General features: G+C 36.5%; 1 protein-coding gene across 2 annotated transcripts in view; it reads right to left on the bottom strand.

The window, feature by feature from the left end:
* Positions 1-2,716: 2,716 nt before the first annotated feature.
* Positions 2,717-22,154, bottom strand: part of CPQ (carboxypeptidase Q) — a 925,692-nt gene continuing 906,254 nt past the window's right edge. For both annotated transcript variants that reach the window (XM_057497874.1, XM_036875582.2), the window contains exon 8: positions 2,717-6,078. In XM_057497874.1, coding sequence (XP_057353857.1) covers positions 5,915-6,078 — 164 coding nt within the window. In that variant the 3' untranslated portion in view covers positions 2,717-5,914. The remainder of the gene's footprint in view (positions 6,079-22,154) is intronic.

The raw sequence follows: 22,154 nt of genomic DNA on the forward strand, positions 1-22,154 counted from the left end.
CCCTCTTTTTTTTTTTTCTGATCTTCTATACCAACCTGGTCATAAACAAGTCTTCATGCATGTGCAGTTCTGGATCTGGACTCTTTATTCTGTTCCATTGGTCTACTTATCTATTCTTGTGCTAAGACCATGCCATCTTAAATACTATGTAATAAGTCTTGATATCTGGCAAGATATGATAAAAAAAGTTAGCCAGAATAGGCTGTGGTAACAAAACTCCCACAAAATTATCAGTGCTTAACACAAAAGATATTTATTTCTTATTTGTGCTTCATGTTCATTATGGGCAGACTGGAAGTTCGGTCATGTCCAGACTTCACTTTGGATCTAGACTCCTGGAACCAGCACTACCTGGAACACTGTCATTTGACATGATGAGGGAAAGAGAGAGTATGGCACTGAGTCTTAGAATTTCTACCCAGAAGTAGCCACTTCTACTCATATTTCTTTGCCAAAAGCATATGGTAATACCAAATTTCAAAGTGAAATTTTGCCTAGAAAGAAAATGGAAAATACTAGCAATCACATTAATGTCTACTATGCTCCCCTACTTTTATTCCTTTTTTAGGAATGTTGACTATTGTTAGTCCTTTGTCATCCAATTACATTTTAGAATCAGCTTGGCACAACCAACCAACCAACCAACCAACCAACTAACCAACCAACTAACCAACCAACCAACCAACCAACCAGTAAACCAAAATCAAGAATTCCAACCCCAAAAAATCTCATTGTGAATTTTGATTGAGATGGTATTGACCCTAGATAAATTTGGAAGAATGGATGTCTTTACTGTTGAGTCTTCCAACATGAACATGGTATATATCTCTAATTACTTAGTTCTACCTTAATATTTTTCAATAAGGTTTTATCATTTTCTCCCTAAAGGAATATGACACATTTTTTGTAAAATTTATTTGTAGGCATTTATATTAATTGATATTAATATAAATGGTATTTTTTTGGTTTCATTTTCTAAGTATATGTACAGAAATGCTTCTCATTATAATTGTTGATTTCTTTTCTTGAGCAGCCTCCCTAAACTTTGTTTTTAATTCTAATTTTTTTGCAGGTTCTTTTGCATTTTCTATATTGGCCATCATATTTATCTACAAATAATGTTTTTCTTCTTTTCCATTGCTTTGTCCTCCCTCCTCTTTACTGGCTAGACTTCAAAGACACTAATGAAGTAAGTAGTTCACTACTTTATTCTTTATTTTAAAGGGAACACTTTAGGTATTTCATTGTAATTGTGATTTTTTTAACCTTTTTTGTAGACATTTTCATTAGGTTGAGGATGTCCTCATTACTTTTTATCATAAATGGATTTTGGATTTTATATGACTGTTTTTCTGCGCTGAGACATGACTGAATAATGTTTCCCCCTTAAATTGTTAATGTGGTGAATTATGTTAACTGATATTCTATCGACAAACCAATTTGCATATCTGGCATAAACCCAACTTTGTCCTCATGTATTCTTTTTTATTCAATGATAGACAAAACTTGCTAATGTTTTGTTTACATTTTTTTCTTCTGTGATCATGAGTGAAGTTGACCTGTGATTCTTCCATTCTATCTTTAATCAGATTTTAGGATTGAGATTGTACTCATTTCATAAAATGAGTTGAGAATCACTATTCCTTTGATACTCTGGAATAATTTTGTAAAATTGGAATTATTTGTTTATTTAAAGTTTGGTAGAACTTGCTTGTAAAACTGTCTAGCTCAAAGAATTGGCATGGAAGGGGGCATTCTAAATTAGTGATTCAATTTATTTAATATTTCTAGAGTTATTAAGACATTTGGTTTATTCATCGGCTAATTTAAGTACCTTCCATTTTTCTAGAAATCGGTTCTTTAAGATTTGAAATTATTGGTATAAAGCTTTCCATAAGTGTTATTATTAGTACTTATTATTAGAACCAGCTTTTGGCTTTGTTGATCCTATTGAACACTTGTCTGTTTCACTGATTTCCACTCGTATTTATCCCCTAATCTTTCTTTGGTCTATTTGGCCATTTTGTTTTCTCCTTAAATTGAATTAGTTCATTAATTTTTTTTTGTCTTTCTATTTTTAGCATTTTGAACACTAAATTTGCCTCTAAGAAACTGCTTACTTGTGTTCTGCAAGTTTGATATAGAGGTGGTGTTGTGTGTGTGTGTGTGTGTGTGTGTGTGTGTGTGTGTGTGTATAAAATGCTATTATTCAGTCATAGAAGTGTTTTAATTTCAGTTATAATTTCTTCTGTGACCTGTGGGTTTCTTAGTGGTCATTTCTTCATTTCACTGTCATTTATTTTCCAAACACATGACTTTTTTTAGTTGATTAGTCCATTGTGGTCTCTGAACATAACATCAAATCTGTTGAGGCTTTTTTCTCCATTTTTTTGGGGGGGTGTAGTGTTTATTTTTACACTCTAACTCTATTTTTTTGTGGTTGTACTAGAAAAGTTAATTTATAGTTAAAAGAGTTTAAAATTAAGATAATAACTTTATTGTCTTCTAGAGCAATACAAGAATCTTAGAACACTAATTCCAGTAACTTCCCTTTTTATTTATATGCTATTCTAGCCAAATATCTTTTTCCCCCAAATACTGTATTATTATTATTATTTTATTAAGTCTATATTTGTTTAAAATGACTACTACTCTCTTTGCTCTTAATTTTTGTTGAGCTGCCAGTGAAGTGATCAATTAGGATGATGAGCCACACTGAAATTAACAATTAAGGCTTTATTACTGAGATAGTGTAAGCAAGAGGCAAAAACAGGCACTAGTTCCCCAACAGAATGGCATCAGGCAAGGGTCAGGTGAATCAGCACAGATGAAGGGGAAATCATCACTGCTGAAGAGCTCTAAACAAAAGATTACTGCCATTTTATTGGTTGTGAGAGTGCACCAGGAGAGGAAGAGAGGAGACGGCTAGAAGTGGAAAAGAAATGAGTCAGAGTGGACAAAAGTGTTTTATTCAAGACCCCAATAAGGAGGCCTCTGAGTGGAGGTGTCTGGGCTAGAAATGCAAGTATGTGTATAAGCATCACTGGCCTAGAGGTCCTGAGTCCTAGACTACAACCCCCTTCAGAAAATTAGAAAGTATTGGCTGTGCACCAAGTCTGCCATGAGCCAGGGAGCTTTCCCCCAGGAGGTTTGCCAGGAAAAGCCTTTGTAATGGCTGTAGTTGGGCCTGAGAAAGCATACATAGACATTTGGCATTGAGCCAGACTCTTGACTTCTTCCTGACATTACTCTTCACTCTAGGGTCATTTGATTTTGCCAATAGTACAAGGATATTTTCAAATATGCTTCAGTTAAGCTCTACTGGGGTAAACTCTGTTTTTGTTTACCTGAAAATATCAGTTTGCTCTTATTCTTGAAAGATAACTTTGCTTTGCAACCTGCTAAAGATGTTGAAGATATCATTCCATTGTCTTCTGGCTAGTATCATGTTATCATTAGAAGTTAGTGATTATTAGTTGTTATTAATTGCTTCTTTTAAGGTAATCCATCACTTCTCTCTTGCTTCAAAGATCTCTTTGTCTTTTTTGGTCTGTAGTTCCTCTATACCATGTCTTAGTGTAGATTTCTTCTCATTTATTTGGGATTCATTGGGTTTCGAGTCTGTGGGTTGGTATATTTCATTATTTCTGAAAGTTTTTCATTTAGTATTCTTCAGATAATTCTTTGTCCGATTTTCTCAAACCCTGATTTAACATATATTAGACAATATAACTCTATTCTTCATATTTTTAAATCTCTCATTCATATTTTCCTTTCTGTGCTAAATTTTCATTAGTTTTTTCATCTTTCAGTTCATGAATTCTCTCATTTGAAGCTCAACTGGTTTTCTAATTTTTAAATTTCACTTACTATAGTTTACACTTCTAGAAGTTCTATTTGGTTCTTTTTACAGTATGTTTGCCCACTTTTTATTGCCCTCTGCCCTCTCTTCTATTTTCAGTCCCTTCTCTTACTTAGTTAAACATAATGGACACAGTTTTGAAAACTCTCAATTTAAAAATTCCATTTTCAGAGGACATTTTGGGTTAATTCTGTTTTCTCTTTTGGTTTGTCTTGCTCAGAATGATATGGCTCCTGTCTTCATTTTTGTTTTTTAATTTGTTTCTTTTGACCCTTTTAAGTTACATATTCATTGTATACTTCATCTGTGAGAATTTCTTCCAACCCTCCACTCAGCACTTATTCAATAACAGCAATTTTCCTTGCTATCCTCAGAGTTATTTTTAGTTTACCCTGGTATTGAGGTATAATTCCTGTGGGGTCCCAGTTTTACTGGGACTCTCTAGTATCCCTCATGTGGCAGGCTCTGGGATTCATCGATAGTCCCTTAAGCCCTGAAAGGCTGGGAAAATGGAATTTAAGTTCACCACATTCTGCACATGTTCTCAAAGAGAAAGCTGGTTTAAAATACTGTGTTCTTTCTCTTGGTTTATATCTTCACCCAGTTTTTTGTCTAATATTCCTTACCTTTTAACTATTTAACTCATATATTTAAGAAAGTGTTTCTCAGTTGTTATCCAGCACCTTAGTTTTTTGTGTAAGTGTCAGTCCTAGTGCTGGCCTGCTGCTGTGCTGTGAATGAAAGGCCTCACTGTGCCCTTCAATCCTTTTGTTACTACTATTAATAAAACTGACACTTTGTCTTCTCTTTCTGGGAGTTCAATTACATGCATATTAGACCACATATGTATTAGATCACAACTTTGGATGATCCATTCTGGTGTTTGTTTTTCTTCGCTGTTTCTTCTCTTAATATTTTAGTTTGGATAATTATTATTGACTTGTTTTCAAATTCATTATTTCTTCAACCCCGTCTAGTCTGTTGATGAGCCCAAGGAAATTCTTCACCTCTGATGTTATATTTTTTATTTAGCTTTTGCATTTGACTCTTTTTTTATAGTTTTCATCTCTCTGTTGAAATTTTCCTTCTGTTCATTTATGTAGTTTACTTTTCCTACTACATCTTTAGCATATTAATCAGTTCTGTTAAAGTCTTTGACAATTTCAACATCTGGGTTATCTCTTAATCTGATTTTCTTTCTTGCTTTAACTCTTGACAATGAGTTGAGTTTACTTTTTCTTGTATTTTTTTCTTATAAATTTTTATTGAATGGTCAATATTGTGTGTTGAAGAACAGTAGAGGTTGTTACCAGAGTGGATGGGGGGAGGGTCAATGTCTTTCCTCTATAGGACCCTGTGAATATTATTTAGCCCTTCTGATCCTCAATCTTGTTATAAGCAAAATGTGAATAAGCTCCAACTTCATAAAAATAGTGTGAAATATATAACATAAATGTAAAAGAGTATCATCATTTAACTGGTGGTAGACCCTAGTACTCATCTTTAATAAGACAATTGGATTATATGTATTTGATTTTTCCCCAAATAGTGACTTTTTTCTATTAAAAAATCCATTTCTCATTAAAAAAATTCTGCTAATATAAAATGGTACATATAGAAAGCCAAATTTCTCCATACATTCAATTAAGACCATACTACAATTGTGTATTTCTTTACTCCTTCTATAAATAACATAAACTGGTGTCACTGTATTTGACTTAATGTTCATATAGACACACATAAAAAGCAGTCTTCTAAATGTTTATCCAGTTTTTACTTTCAAAGTAGAAACAATATTTTTTACAGGTGGTATAAAGAAATGTCTCCAGTATGATCTCTACCATATGGTGATTCTATGTGGACGTGGGGATCATTTCTTATTCTAGAAACAAGAGAATTTGGAAGGCATCAAAAAAGATAACAGAAAGTACATAAAAGTGCTGTGATTTGAAAATGGATCAGATGAAATCATTAGGTGCAGAGGGGCTTGCTGAAGCTGCAGACTGAGGACTCCTGGCCAGAAAGGATAAAGGTGGTTTCTTTCTTGTTCTTCTAAGACCTGGGAAGCATTTCTTCCATGTCTGCAATGACATAAGAGACAACAGCCCAAACGGCGGCAGCAATATTCATCTGCTTTGGGTCCATAATAGTCATGGTGTCCCCGTGGGAGTGATGGAAGGAGAAGTATTTATATAGGTCATCAAGTAGACTGGCTCCTGGAGAGAAAAGAGGAAGAGATCTTAGTGAAGTATTCTGACAGCTATTGCTGAAGAGCTGCTCAGAAACCACTGCTACTCCCCCCTGCTTCATGTTTGCCTGCTCTACTACACAGGCTGCAGTGGCAAAATCATTACTTCCCCAGCCTCTCTCGCAGCAAGAAATGGCCATGTGACACCATTGTGACTATGAGGATATGGGGGAGGGGGCAGGCTGTGGGTGAGTTTTAGGGAAGCCCTTACTTTGCTGACTAGAGGCAAGAAAATGCCCTAGTGTTTCATTACAAATACATGAGAAGTCTGAAGCTGCATGGGGCAAGAAGCCCACACACTAAAAACGGCAGAGTGGAAAGACAGAAGCAGTCTGGACTTGGAAAATATTGCTAGCCCACTGAATGAGCTCTATACTGCCTTTTTCTGGCCTTTCTATTGCTGAAGGAAAAGAAACCTTTGTTTAAGTAACTGATACAAATGGCCTGTTTATTTATAAAAAGACAATATCTGAAAGAGTGCAAATTATGTACCTTCCTGGAAACAAAAGAAAGTCTATATTCCTTTGCTCAAGTTTTTCTTCTCAAATCATTCACTTCCCATGAAATTCCCCATCCACCTCCAAGGGCACCGTAGAAGTCTCTGTCCCACTTAGAAGTGTTCCACTCCAGTGAAGCTTTTCTTTAGTTTTAGCCATGCATCAGAGCCTCAGGGATTATTCAGTCTCTTATTCATCCTTCAGAACCTGCTAGGCCCATTTTGTGGATTCCAATCACAATTCTTTAGCCTCTGGCCTTATTTTTTTAATTTACTTACTGTTTTATTGTGAAATATACCATACATACATAAGATTTTGAGAACATAAATATGTATTAGAAAGGGTGACAATATAGAATATACACATATATCCATAATCCAATGTGAAAAAGGTATTACCAGTACCCTTGAAGCACATTGTATGAGCCCCCCCACCTTGTAGAGCCTTCTCTCTTTCCAGAGGTGCCCACTCAGTTCTGCTTGCATGTTAATCACTCCTTACTTTTCTTTATGGTTTTGCCATATATGCACATATATTTATATTATATATATATTTACCACACATGTAATACTATGTATGTGATATGTAATACATACATAAAATTGATTAACATTATGTGCTTTTGAACCATATACTCCAGATATATTTCTGTGGCTTGCTTTTTCTGCTCAACATATATAAGATTTATCTATGTTACTGCATACAGCTGTAGTATTTTCATTTTTTATTGCTGTACATTATCTCATTGTACTTACTTATCCATTTTCCTGATGATGGACCTTCAAGTTGTTTCCAGTTTTCTGTTACTGTATGCTGTAAAAAGCATTCTCTAGGGTCTAAATGTAGGAGTGGAATTGCTGGGCTACAGAGTATGTGTGTGTTTAATTTATCACGCAATTCCAAAATTTATTTTATACTTCCACTGTCAACATGAGTCTTTCTCTTACTTCACATCCTCTCTAGCATTTGGTACTGTTAAGCTAATTTTGCTTGACAATTTTTATGACATTGTGGTTTTAATTTTAATTTTTTACAATTATATTGACCATGTTATCAAGTATGCATTTTTGGGTCATTTATGTTTTCTCTTTTGTGAAATGCCTGTTCACACCTTTTGCCCATTTTTCAATTGATTTGTTTTTTTTCTTTTCTTATTGATTTGTAGGAGTTCTTGATATATTTTAGATACTAATCTTTTGTGGGTAGTAAGTTTCTACAAGTCATTTCTCAGTTTGTGGCTCTTTTCACTGTTTATCATGTATTTTGATGAGCAGATGTAATTGAACTTATGAATCTTTTCCTTTTTGATTTTCACGGTTTAAAAAAATCTTTTTAAAGATATCCTTCCACACCCCAGTATCATACAAATATTCTTTGGTGTTCTATTCCAAACTTTAAAAATTTTGCTTTTCATATTTGAGTTCTTCATCCATCTAGATCTGGGATTGATTTTTGGAAAGTAGGCTTCTATTTTTATTTTTCAGGTGTTCCCAGCAAAATTTATTGACTAATACATCCTCCTTCCCCACTGATTTGCAATATCAACTTTGTCATATATCACATTTCCTTATGTATATGGGTTTGTTTATCTTTCTAATTCTGATCTATCTGTCTGTCCCTGTGGCAATACTACCATATCTTAATTGTCTTTACTGTCCAATCTTTGTTTTCTGGCATGGCAGCTTCCCTCACTTTCTTTTTTTTTCTCCTTTAGGAATATCTTACTATTCTTGACCATTTGTTCTTTCAGATAAAGTTTAGAGTCATTTTTTAATTGCACAAAAAAGTATTGTTGGATTTTGATAAGAATTGTGTTAACCTACATATCAGTTTGGGGAGAACTAACATCTTTATATTAGGATATTACATTTTTATCCATGAAAATGGTGTGCTGAATTTTCCATAATGTCTTTAAACTTTTGTAACACAGTTTGTATACTTTTTGTTAGTTTTCTTTCCTCTACAGGTTATACTTTTTGTTGCTAACTGTAAAGTATACATTTTTAAAATTTGCATTTTCTATTTATGGCCATCCATTTTTAGCATCAAGGATATATCTGATTCATAAAATGTTAAGTGTTGGTTCTTCTTTTTCTACACCCTGGAATAGTTTGTGTAAGATTAGAATGACTCAGTTTTGGTTATTTTGTAGAATTTACAAAACCACCTAAGTCTGATACTTTCATTATGGTAAAAATTTTCACTAACAATTCCATTTCTCTCCTGGTTGTCGGGCTATTCAACCAGGTTTTGTATTTCTTCTTGACATAACTTTGGAAATTACATTTTGCTAGGAACGTTTTGCCTGAATATGCAAAATAATCAGCATAAAGTTGTCAATAATGTCCTGTTTTTATCTTTGTTTATATCTGCAGCATGTACAGGGATGCATTCTTTTTCAGTCCTGATACAGTTTATTGGTGTCTTCTCTCTTTTTTGCTCATCAATCTTGCCAGTATGTCAGTTGTATTAGTCTTGTGAGTAAAAAAAGACAATTTTGGTTTTCTTAGACACTCCTTATTGTACAGTTTTTCTTATATTGATTTTTTTCTCAGTTATTATTTATTATTATTTCCATCCTCATTCTTTCTTTGGGTGTATTTGTTTTTCTTTTTCTAACTTCTGAGTTGAATGCTCAGTGTATTACTTTGCAGACTTTCTTTGTCTCTAGAATAAGCAGTAAGGCTATAAATTTCCCCTGCTACTTACTGCATATCCATCCACCAGTACTGATAAGTATTTTCATGATCACTTAGTTCCAAATGTTTATTAATTCCTAATGTTATTATTTCCTTTGTCTCTTATGTTACAACGTGTTTTTTAATTTTCAAAAGTATGGGGTTTCTTTGGTTATTTTTAACTGTTTAGAGATTGTGGGCGGTGTGATACAGATCCTTGGAATTTTGTTGAGATTTTCTCTATGGCCTATTACGTGATCCATTTTTTATGAGTGTTCCGTGTGTTGAAAAGAATGTGCTTTCATTGTACTGTGTATGCATTAGATCAAACTTGTTAATTGTGTTTCTTCAAATCTTTTAACTCCTTACTGATTTGTTGTCTATTTGATCTATCAATTTTGGGAGAGATGTGTGAAAATGTTCCTCTGTGATTTTGGATGTGTTTTTCTTGTAGTTCCAGAAATTTCTTTTTTATATATTTCAAAGTTATGCTATTAGAGGCACACAAATTTAGAATTCTGTCTCCTGGTAAACTGAACATATTTAGTACTACACAGTTATCCTCGTCAACTGTGGTAATGCCTTTGTCTTGAAGCCTAGTTTTTCCTAATATTTAATATAGCCATGCCTGTTTCCTTAACCTTAGTATGGATTTTCCCATCATTTTATTTGCAGTCTTCTTCTGTCTTATGTTTTTAGGCATTTCTCTTGTGAACAGTTTAAAGTTTAATTAAAATCTGGTCTAACAATCTATTGTTGTTAACTAGAGAGTATAATTCATTTATGTATATTATGATTATTATTAAATTGGATTCATTTTTACCATCTATTTTTGCTTTCTATTTGTTCATTTTGATTTTTTACCATCTCTTCCTTATCTTCCCTTGTGTTGATTTTTGCCCTCCTATCATTCCTTTTTTTCCTCCCACTCTGTCAGTTTGGAAGTTGATTTCAATTCTGTCAGTGGAGACTTTAGAAATCATAGCTCACCTATTTATCTAAAGTTAACCAGTATCTTATATAAGGACTCTAGGGCCCAAAGTTTTGTCTCCTGTCCTAGATGCACTCACTACTTACTGAAACCCAGGCACTAGGAAGACATGGATCAGCGGACAGCCTTAGACAAATGCCAGGCTCCCGGGTTCCTTACCTCTATTGATTCTCTATCATTTTTTACCTCTGAGGAATTCCCTTACTTTCCCTTACTAAGCCATGTATTACAGAAAGACAGTTACTGTTTGTCCAACAATTATTTTTTGGAGGCCTGGGATGTCTCTAGGAACGTCTGCCTCATTGCCGGAGCTCCCGTCTCCCGATCCTCTACTTCCTGCCCTAGGGATGGCTCGCTGCCATTGCTCCTGAGCCCTTTGTTGTCTCAGGTGATGCATGGATTTCCTCTAACCCAACCCAAGTTTTTCAAACATTGTGCCAAGGGTTCCCCCTACCTATCTACCCAAACTCCTTGCTGTGAAGTAGACTTTGGATTTACTTCACATTCATTCCTATTTCACACTGAGCTCAGCTATGGTACTATTAAAGAGAACACAAGCCACAGAGGCAAAAAAATGTATAAAAGAAAACTCAGCTCTCAACCTTGACAATTAATGTCTCTAATGCCTGTCAGCAAATATCCAAAGCAGGATGTATTATGCTCATAACACCTATCAAGCCCTTCACCTGTGTTGAGGAGGCTTCTTATTCCTTGGTGATTTTTCTCTCCCAACTAGTAAAACATATTTTTTGTTAGCCCAGTAGCTCTGGAAGGGTGGGATCTCCTCATCATCCTGCCTGACAGGGCAAAACCTTCAGTGGGTGGGCTGGAGCTGAGGTCCATAAATATTCAGAATATTCAGTTATTCAGCTGAACAAATACTTGAGTCCCTACAATATTCTAGGCAGTGGGCTAAGGACTGAAGCAGATATTAAGGTGAAAAAGACACAGTATTGCTCTCAAAAGCTTACTCCCTAGTAGACGCATAGAAAATGTGTCCATAGTTAGTTACACAGTCAGAATGTACTGAGTGTTATGAGGAAAGGACGAAGATATGGTGGATGGCTCATGCAGGTGAAGGTCCGTCTCTGACCCTAGACTAGGTCCCCTTGCTGTGTGCTCTCCATGTATCTCTTATTACAATCTTCCTTCATCATCCAGTAATTGCTTGATTTACATCTGTTTTCCCTTTTATATTGTAAGCTCCCTGAAGGCAAGGCTTCTGTTTTGTTCTCTGTCACCAATGCCATGTAGCACCAGATAGAAGATCAATGTATATTTGTTGAGCAAATGAATGAAATCACCAGACTTTATGTGTGAACTGGGCCTTGAGGATGCTGTGTCAGTCAGAGTTCTTGTAGGAAACAGATGGAATATTCCATGAAGGTAACTTGTAGAATTTGATGTAAGGACTATTTACAAAGTGTGGTCAGGGTAAAATAAAATCTATAAGGGATGCTGAAGCACCCCAGGGCTAGTAATAAGGAGAGCCATTACCACCCCGAGCCTAAATGTGCAAAGAAGAAAACACCTATAGCTGTAGGACAGTGCCACATAGGAGCTCTGGTTGTTTGTAGGAGACAGGGAATCAGTCTCCTGCTGGTGCCTCCCACATTCTGCGGGGCCTCCCCTTGGCCAAACCCCATCATAAGCCAAAGGGCAAGGGTGACTTGTTAATGCAGTCCATAACAGTTAGCCTCCATGGGCGCAGCAGAGGGTAGACAAAGGTGAGGACAGACATGGAGTGGTAAGAGAATCTTGCATAAGTACTTAGTATGTCAACAGACAGAGATGGGACACAAATGTTCTATAATAGAATATGTGAGCAGGTTAGGTGATGTGGATGGTAACTTGATTTAATTATTGGCAGACAAATTTGGCAACCAACTGTGGAAGGTTCTACCTATAAGGCTGAAAACAGACTGAATGTAGCTCATAAATGGGGAACCACTGAGGACCAATGGGCAGAAAGGTGGGGAGATTGGAACTGCACTGTAGCTGCAGAGAAACATGCAAGTTGTATAAAGTTGTATAAAGGACCATGGTAGTGAGGAGATGGAGGGGAAAGAGGTATAATCTGGGGGACAGTGACAGAAACCAGGGCCAGATGACAATATCCCATTCTCTGAAATTCTCTTGAATGCATGTGGATGAAGATCACCAAACTTCCCAATGGAAAGGTCAGAGGTCCATTTTAAAACCAGAAGACTATGCCATGAGATGATAGCACACCCAGGAGAGACACATGTGTGTGTAGTTTGGTAGGAGCTGGAAGCATTTTAATAGAGACTGTGACGTTTTAGAACTAGTTGGAGCTGGTGAGAAGCATATATTCTCTGGATCCTAGAGAGCATCAGGTAAATACCAAATTCATCTGCAAATTAAGAATAAAGTAAAGGAGTTCAAAAAATGGAAATCACTGAGGGTGGATAGAAGATGAATCAGAATTGTGAATATCAAGAAACAGGAAAGGACACTGAATTCTAGCAGACAGAGTGTGGCTGGCTTGGGGCTGTTTCCCTCTCATTCAGAGCTTCTTAAAGATACTGCATGATAGCTGACAGAGAAGGCTCCAAATTCCACACGGAAACAATAGAAGCAAGAAATATTCGTGCAGGCCTTCAGGCCTCTGAAATTCCCTTTCTGTCTCAGACTGAGAGGACTTGAGTGCCAGGTGGGTGGGAATTTGGCTACCTCCCTTTAAAGCTAGTGAATTAAGGAAGGTATTTCCTCAAGAGATCATCTAAGTTCCCATGAACATTTTACAAAACTAACAACTCCAAAAAATCAGTTATCACTAATGAGAATGCTGATAACCACAGGATCTGGGAGGTGGGCCTGTTGGCTGCCTTGCAAATCTGTCTCTGCAATTCCAAAGACATTTTATCAGTGACAGCTACTGATGTAAAAGATCAGGACTGAAGGGGAGTCTGCATTTCAATTTCTGAGAGCATCTGACATGCTTTCATGGGTGGAGGGAATGTTAACTATTCCTAGGGATAAATTTCCCAGTATCTTGATGGGTATATGAGCTCTGAACAGGGAATCATTAAATGATTTTAAAAATAGAAAGCTGGCAGGGAGGAGCCTGCTCTGAAGGGTTGGAAACAAACTACTGCATCACTAGGGCAGTTCACTGTTAGGAAATTACTTCTAAGAGAAGTTTGGAATTTAAGGATGTGAACATGAGTATGTCAGCCAAGGAGAAGTTGGACCTACACATGGAGATTCAGCTGAGAGAAATAGGGGTTAGACAGGCCTGGGTTCAAATTCAAACTCTTTTGCTTAATAACTGGGTGACTTTGGGCAAATCACGTAAAGCCATCCAGATTTAGTTCCCCCACTTACGAAATGCGGCTACTGATACCTGACTTTCAAGATTATTTTAAGGATTAAAAGGCACTAGATTAATATTTAACTGTAGATGTTACATATCCACAAGAATGGCCCAATGCATCCACATCAGTATGATCAATTAAATACAGCTTGAAGACTTAAAATTCTAAGTTAATAAATCAAAGTTCTGATGGTTGCTCTTAAAGATGGAACAGTTGGACCATGATGTCTATTCTATACTACCTTGCCTTTTCCCTGGTTTTGATTATTTTCCCTTCTCCTTCCTTTCCCCCTCTTTCCTTTCCAAATCTTTTTTGTAAACATTCATCTCAGAAAATATTTTATAGATGTATGACTGGGTGAAGCTGGTCCAATGGATATTTTAGGAACTACCCAACCTTCCCCATACTGTTCACAATAGGTTCCAGTCTTCACAGAAAGATCCCAGTAATGACTGCGGGCTGTGCAGAATAACAGAACAAGATTGAATACTTGCTAATTCCTGAAGAGATGGGTAGGCAAATACGCAGACATTCTCACAGCCCCCTCGTACTGTAGGTTGATTTTCATTCATTTGGAATTTCATGTACACAAATTAGGCAATTCATGTTACGAGTTTTTGAAAGACATTTGAAACTTTGAAATGTTAAAATTCAAATCTGTTATTTTAGTGCATACACTGGCTGCTGCAATGCTGCATGAAGGATGCACTAACAGGCAGACAGCTGTGGAAAACCCATTTCTCCTTTATAAACATATCTTGAACAGTCTGGGGGATGCAATTTAATTGCAATGGACTGTATTACGGACATTCCCCTGATGATAATAATTATGGGGTTAGAGAAGAACATTATGGTTTCATTCCCTGCAAGGAAACTTAGTCTTCCTATAATCTATAAAATCTAAACATGTATTTTAAATTTAATTAAAGTTATTATTTATTTCAGCAACATTATCAAATGAAAAAATATTACTACAAAAATCATTAGAAAATCAATTCATGGAATTTGCAGACATTTAATTTTTCTTTTCAAAAGGGACAGTTTTATCCTTACTGAATTAAATTTCATTGAAAATTAGAGTGAGATGTAACTAATTAATAGCTTTATAATCCATAGTTTTCCAGAACAGAAAGCAATTTAGAAAAAAAGAAAGGAGAAGACACTAAAGCAAAGGACAGGATAAGGCAAGACAACAGGATAGTAAGGGAAAGAGAAAAGCATTTCCAATCAAAACTCCATGAGAAGTATCACAATTTAGCTTCTAAACTCTCTATCTACCTAAAATTTCCAAGTCTGAGCTATAAAGCATCAGGTATGTCACTAAGGCCCTGCACCTTCCATCTCTTTGGAAAACTTGGATTGGCCTCTGGGATAATTATGACCACATAGCTGAGGTCAATGCCACCAGAACTTGTGGACCTCCAGGTCACATATATGTAAATGCTGTGATAATGACTCATCTTTCCATAAACGTGAAGAACCGCACAGCAGTAGTAAGTCTAGTTAATCACTACTACATGAAGATGGTACTACAGACTCCCCAAACGTGGGAATAACAAGAATACTATTTGTTAAGTGCTTCCTGTGGGCCTCAAGCTTTATGGAGATTATTACACTTAATTCTTCTAGTAACCTCATGAGGGAGTGATCAGCATGTGTCATTAACAGATGGAAAGAAGATTTAAGTAACTTGTCTAAAGTCATACAGTATCAGCAATAGAGATGGGTTTCAATTCCAGGTCTCTGAGCCAGAAACCATACTCCTGGTTTTTAGTACCCTCTCTCACTGTTCTATCCCAGGAAATCTGTAGCTGCTTTTTCCCCAGGGAGAAACTATTTGCATGATTCATTCCATTTGCTGATCTGGTCTCCCCTCCCCATTTCTGTCTCATGACAAGGAGATGGAAATTTGAGTTGGAGGTATCTTGGGCCTTGAAACAGACTGAAGACAGGTTTGGATTATGTTCTTACAGTGGGCTTAGGTGGCCTGGGACTATAACCAGAAGATGAACAGCATATCCCCACCTGACACTGAGCCCCCTGCTCTGGCCCAGCCACATGCTGCAGGGCTTTTCCATCTTCCTGGGAGCTCCCAAACCATTCTCCCAAAACCCCAACCCCTCCTCTGATCATTTGTTATCCCCCTAGCCCTGATTTTCTCCCCTTTCATGGCCTTTTTACTACCTAAGAGTCTTATGAATGTGATGGCTTCATTATCTGCTGCCTGTCTTTCCCATTAGAACATAAGCTCCATTAAGAGCAGGGACTTGGTCTTCTTCCCCTCAATCTCCAATGTGTGACATGTAGTAGATACTCAATAAATATTTTAGAATCACTGAATGGATAAATGAGAGAATTATTAAATATCTAATGGGACAAAATCAGAGATCAATATTGGTCTCATCCTCCCCTCTATAGCTACTTTTGGTAAATAAATATTACTTTCTGGGGATTGTCTTCTTGGATCCTCTGCCTTAGAGAATAAGTACCAAGAATGTGGGCTATTTCATATGGAAGTTGAGATACAAATAGTCTATGAACTACATAAAATGTTCCTATACCTTTCACCACTGCTGTGAAAATTGTCCACAACTTGAAAATAAGGGAAAAAGATGGACAGCACATCCTTTCAATGTCATTCAGGGGCAAATGCCACCCCAGCCACCTAGGAGAGTGTACTCAGTTTGACTCACTGCTTACTACTGATTAAAGGTGCCAGACTTAGTGAAGTTACATATGAACTCAGAGATTTTTGTCCAGTAGAGATGAAAATGGTTTCTGTTCCATAGAACAGATAATCCTGAAACTTACAGTTTATTGGCATCTAGGACACTTAACAGTTTTTTACTTAACCCAGCACTATTTACCTAACCTAGCAATCTTATCCTAAGATTTCTTTATTAAATTGCATATTAATTTTTCAAATGCTCTGTAAATTGGTGTTAATGTCTCACTGATTCCCTCGATTGAGTAAAATCTTTGTGTTCACTTATATTTACATGAAAAACATGATTATAACTTTTAGAAAATTATAAGTTAATACTCCTTACCTACAAACCTTAAAAGAACAATCACATTCATGTTTCTTCTCAAGGTTAAGTTACTCACAGAGTCACCATCTATGATTTTATCTATGATTACCCTAAGTGAGAGCCCTGAGCAAACTGGTCATGAACATGTGTCTGGACTTCCACCTTCTCCCTGTATGGCCTCCACATATGAAGAAGACTGGGAGAGAATAAAGTTTATGCACACAGATATACAAATATTTTACATACATATATATATATATACACACTTTATGTGTCTGTGTCTGTGTGTTTATAATAATATTGAGCTTGTCCTCAACACCTGCTCACCCTATTCTTGTTTCTCTCCTGACCTGCTTTATACCTTCCACATGAGTCATGACTCTACCTTTCAAAAAATTATAATATACTACCAACCACTTACAAATCTTAAAAGAACCATCACATTCATATTTGTTAGTTTTGAGTTTGATTTTACATACATGCATGTGTACTCATAGCTTCATATATATAGCTATAAAGAAAAACACCACTCTCTCCTTCTTCCTGGTTTTGTAACACAAACTGATATTGATACTTCTTTTGAGAGGGGTAATTTTGAATCTTACTTATGTTCAGATATCAGTCTCAATTCATTATTCTCCCTTTGTTCAAAGAGTCCTTACTGCCTACTTTTCTGTCATGGCCTAATTTCAATAACCCCCACCCCCGAGTCAGTGTGACTCCTTATAAGCACCTTTCTGCAGTTCTCTCCACTGTAAAAAGGGTTTCTAACAGAGCACACTGTGCAACTATTCAGTGCATATGGGTCTTTGATTTGAGAAGATTCTAAAGATTATTTCCAGTGTGGAGTTTATACTGAAAGCCTAAAAATCATCATGCCTTTTCTGTAATTGTGCTCAAATGGACAGATTTGGATTTCTGGCTGCAAATACAAAAAGGTTACAAAGTCTCTGTGCAGTAGAAGTTAGGTATTAAGATATAAACCTTTGTTTCTGTTTTGTCACCTTCCTTTCTGTTGGCAGGCAGAAACGAAGGAATGAGACAAGTTGGAAGTATTGCATGGTCATGGTGTTCTAGACCTCTTCCCACACTGAATATGGATAATTCTGCAAGAGAGGTTGGCAGTATTGCAAGAATGCTGGACGGTGTGGAAGAACAGGAGTCCTAATTTTGTCACCCTCTGTTAAATGATTATGGTGCTGGAAGCCAACTGGCTGATTGGAGTATGTCCATTCATGAGAGAGGCCACAAGGCAGATTCTCTGAGCCTCTGACTGGTGATTCTCACTTCTACACGGCCAGGTTAATGGATTTATAAAATCCAAGGTTCATTATTAAGCATTTAAGTACAGAGTTTATAGAGAAAAAGAGATCAAGGTCATGACTTTTTATAAGCAGCAGCCTTGACTTGTTTTTATGAACTAGGAGAAGGGAGGTATTTTGCCTATTAAAAGAACCTTTGATTAAACTGTATGACAATAAAGCAAGGTTGGGCTGCTGTGGGATTGGAGGGAATGTTTTGCTGTGGATAGGGAACTAATCAGGAATGAGGCAAAGGACAGAAGCAACAGGTATTCTCCACAAGGAAGTCCACCCAAGGATTGTTATCAGTACTTGGAACTGTAATCAGTTTTGAAAACTTTCAAAGGCTCTCCAGTTACACTGTGGATCTTCAATAAGTATGACAGGCTAAAATTGTCCCCTTTAATGGATCAAGTATAAATTCCCAGCTGCTTAACCTATACTGGTTACAAAGAAAAATGAGACTGTTTTGACAGGGTGCATCCAATAATTTAAGGTCATGTCAAGATGGGCAGCCAAACCCTCTACAAAATGCCCCTGGGGGCCATTGTTAGAAATAGAATAATGGGTTAGATGGACCAAGAGTCTGCACCACAAAGGGCTTTTTTCACTTCTGGATGCCACGTCAAGATCATAAGAAGCAGTAATATGGAAAATAGGAAATAAATATATAGAAGAAAGTTTGACTACTAATAAAAATCCTATCTGAAAAGATGCTATATAAAAATACAATAAAATTTAAGTACTAATGAATAACATGTACAATATCCAGAAAACTGGGGAATGGTGCCATGTGAGTCATTTTAAAGGCATCTCAGGTCAATGAAGAAAATTTATCTGGCAGTGAGAGCCTGTGGACTCCTCTCTATTCTCCACATTTGTTTCTGTGCCGGACAGCACAGATGTATCCAAGGTAAGTGTGTCCAAGCATTTGTGTAAGGCAGTTGGTAACAAGAAGATGACAAACTACTTGGCTAATGCTGCAAAATATTAGTGAAGTTTCTTCCACCACAGCTTCTGAGGAAGGAACTACAAGCAGAACAAACCTGGTGAATAATCTTTGCTTCAAACTATAATCCTTGATGATGGAGCAAAGTTAGATGTTGACCATGGTGAAAAATCTGGAGAACGTCGGCTCAGTTATTCTAATATGCTTTCATTTTATTTATGCAAATAGTCTTTTTCTTTCTTAGTTACCTGGCAGGTTCCCATTTGGCAGTTAACTGCAGCCCCTTTAACTGATTATCTGCTAAAGGGATGCATTTTTTTTTTTACACAAAACCTCCTAAAATATAACCTTCTAAAAATCATCATACAGTGAAGGAAAAAATGAGCTGAACATGAAAGCTCTGTGAATTCCAAAACAAAGGAAATCAATGTATAAGGAGAAGCCTGGGACACAAGCATACCTTTAATGCAACCATGTTTCACTTGAAGTAAAACATGGTTTGAGGAATATCCATTAAATGCCAATCAATGCTCATGAAAACATCCTGGTGCATGGCAAACCATTTATAGGAATCTACAGGCTGAGATGCAAACTTAACATTTAAGTGTAGCTAAATACCCAATGCTATTATGGTTGACCCTTATTAATGTAATTTTAAGACAATCCTTGTAATGAAGAAAGTGATTATTTTCAGTAGCCACCCCAAATATAATTACAGTACGTTTGATTAAATGTTTCTGTGGTGAGATAAACTGCAATTTACACATTTCTGTGTGTTCTTTAAGAAAAGAAGGCTGCTGATGATAAAGGAACCTAAAGCTATTCTGTGGGGTAACATGTCATTAGCTATTCCATCATTTGTTATTCAAACTCCAGAATTATGGGATAAGTGGTGCTCGAAATTTGCTGCTACAGACCCTGAAATAGTTTCCAGCACAGCATTTATAAATAACAGCAGGAGCCCTGCTGTTTCAGCTCTTGAGTAATTTTTCTTAAAGCCTTTAGAATTCTTGACAAAAGGTGGTAGGGAAAGTATGCTCCCCTTTAGTAACTCATTAAACCGGTAAGAAGACCTCATTATGAAGGACATGGGACATGAAGCATGAATTATTTCTTGTTTAATTTTATACAGCTGAGAAATAATCTTTTAGCTGCTGTGAATAGGTTAAATGACTACTCAGGCTGATCAGAGTTACGTTTACAATGTATTAACCTTGTACTCACTGCTGAGTAGCAAGGCGGCCACTAAGGAGACTACTAAACATGACTTGTATATAAGATTTTTTGGAAAGATCATATGCATTCATCTGATATCTACTGAGTTCCTACTAGGTGCCAAGTACCTTGCTAAGCACAGTGGACACAAACATACAGGTGTCTGCTTTCATGGAGTTTCATGGAACTTCCAATCTAGTAGAGTACACCTACAAAATTACCTCCCAAACTGCTTGGGACTCGACAGATGAAGTTTAGAAAGGAATTGGAGAAAAGGAAAAAGCCCTATTCTCCCCAAGTTTCTGTTATTAATGCAGCATAGACTGTTTATGAGCATGTTAGAGGAGTGCACAGGTTGTTTCACTCTGGACATGGCACAGAGACTGGGAAATGGCACTCCTGTCTTTGAAGTATTGGTTATGTACAATGACATAATGTCTAATGACGAAAAAGGCAACAAGATCATAACTACAATCATAGCTAGGATTACTAAGTACTTTCTATGTGCCATGGTTTTAATTAAACATTTGGCATGCATTACCTTATTAAACCTCACAATGATTCTATAATTATTATTATCCTCATTTTACAGATGAGTAAACTTAAAGGTTTGGATGATGATTACAAGTAAGAGTCCGGTGAGAGGATCTGTAACCCTTTTACTTGCTCTGAATTCATCCCTTCATCAGAAAGATGAAGGCCACAGGAGTGGGGAGCCTTGACCTCACAGCCTGGAGTGAAGGGGTGATTCTGTGTGTTCTGCCTCAGATGATCTATGCCCACACCACCATTCATCTTTTCTTCCCAGGGAACTAACTTCTCACATTAACCTGTGCTTTTTGAAATTCCTTCCATTAGATTTCATAATAGAATGTTTGACTGTACATTTCCAAAATTATATCCTTCCCTTGCTTCTCATTCAACCTCATACACTTGGTAACAGGCATCTAATTCCCTCTGTTGGTTTAGAGTAAACCCCACTCTGTGGTCAGGGAATTGTCCGAATGGCTGTGGATCCTCCTAGCTTTTAGGATTACTTGTCTCTGTGGTTAAACATCTCATCCTCTTGGAGACTTTCTTTTCAAATAGAGAACTTTTTTAGTTCAATCATCATCTAATGTTTGAATCATTTTATAACAATCCTAATATAGGGCATTCAGCTTCCTCTTAACATCTCTATCAGCAGGAAACTAAGGACTTTCCAGGGTAACCCATCACAACTGCTCTCCAGTAATGCATTCATTCAACTTTTAACTATATTCATAAAATGGGATGAGGGGTAAGTTTTAAGTAAATGACTGTGAAAGTTATACCAAGCCTCTGTTTTTAAGGAGGTCTGACTAGGAGAGCTAGGGCATGCATGCCAAGAGCTGGAAGATGAGGTCAAAAGTTCTATAAGAGCTCAAGGGACAGAAAGGTCAATTCCAGTTGTGATGCCCGTTCAGACCAAGACAACCCATGCTGATTTCCTAATTCTTGAATTAACTAGAGGAATTCATGATACTGCATAACCTTGGGAAAAAACTAGATAAAAGGAACTGCTAATATTTTGCAATAAAACGATAACTCCTTTTTATACATAATTTACATAATATGAAATATACCCATTTTTAAGTGTACATTTGTTAACATATGTATAAAACTGGGTGATTACCACAGCAATCAAGATGTAGAACATTTTCCATCACTTGTGTGCTTTCTTAGCCAGTTCCTTCTCATCAGTCTCAGGCAACCACTGGTGTGCCTCCTGCCTTTGTAGATGAGATTTGCTTTTTGTACAATTTTACACTAATGGAATTACACAGTATGTAATCTTTTTCATTGGCTCCTTTCACTAGGCATAATGCTTTTGGAATTCATCTACCCTGTTGCAGTTGTTTTTGTTTTTATCATTTTAGTGAGAGTGTAGCAATGTCTCATCTTGTTTTTTATTTGCATTTTCATGATAACTAATAATGTCAAGCACCTTTCCATGTACTGATTGGGCATTCATGTAGACTGTAGTGTTTGTTAAACTATTTTGCCCATTTTTAATGAGTTGTG

The sequence above is a fragment of the Manis pentadactyla genome, chromosome 3 (assembly GCF_030020395.1).
Source record: "Manis pentadactyla isolate mManPen7 chromosome 3, mManPen7.hap1, whole genome shotgun sequence".
NCBI lineage: Eukaryota > Metazoa > Chordata > Mammalia > Pholidota > Manidae > Manis > Manis pentadactyla.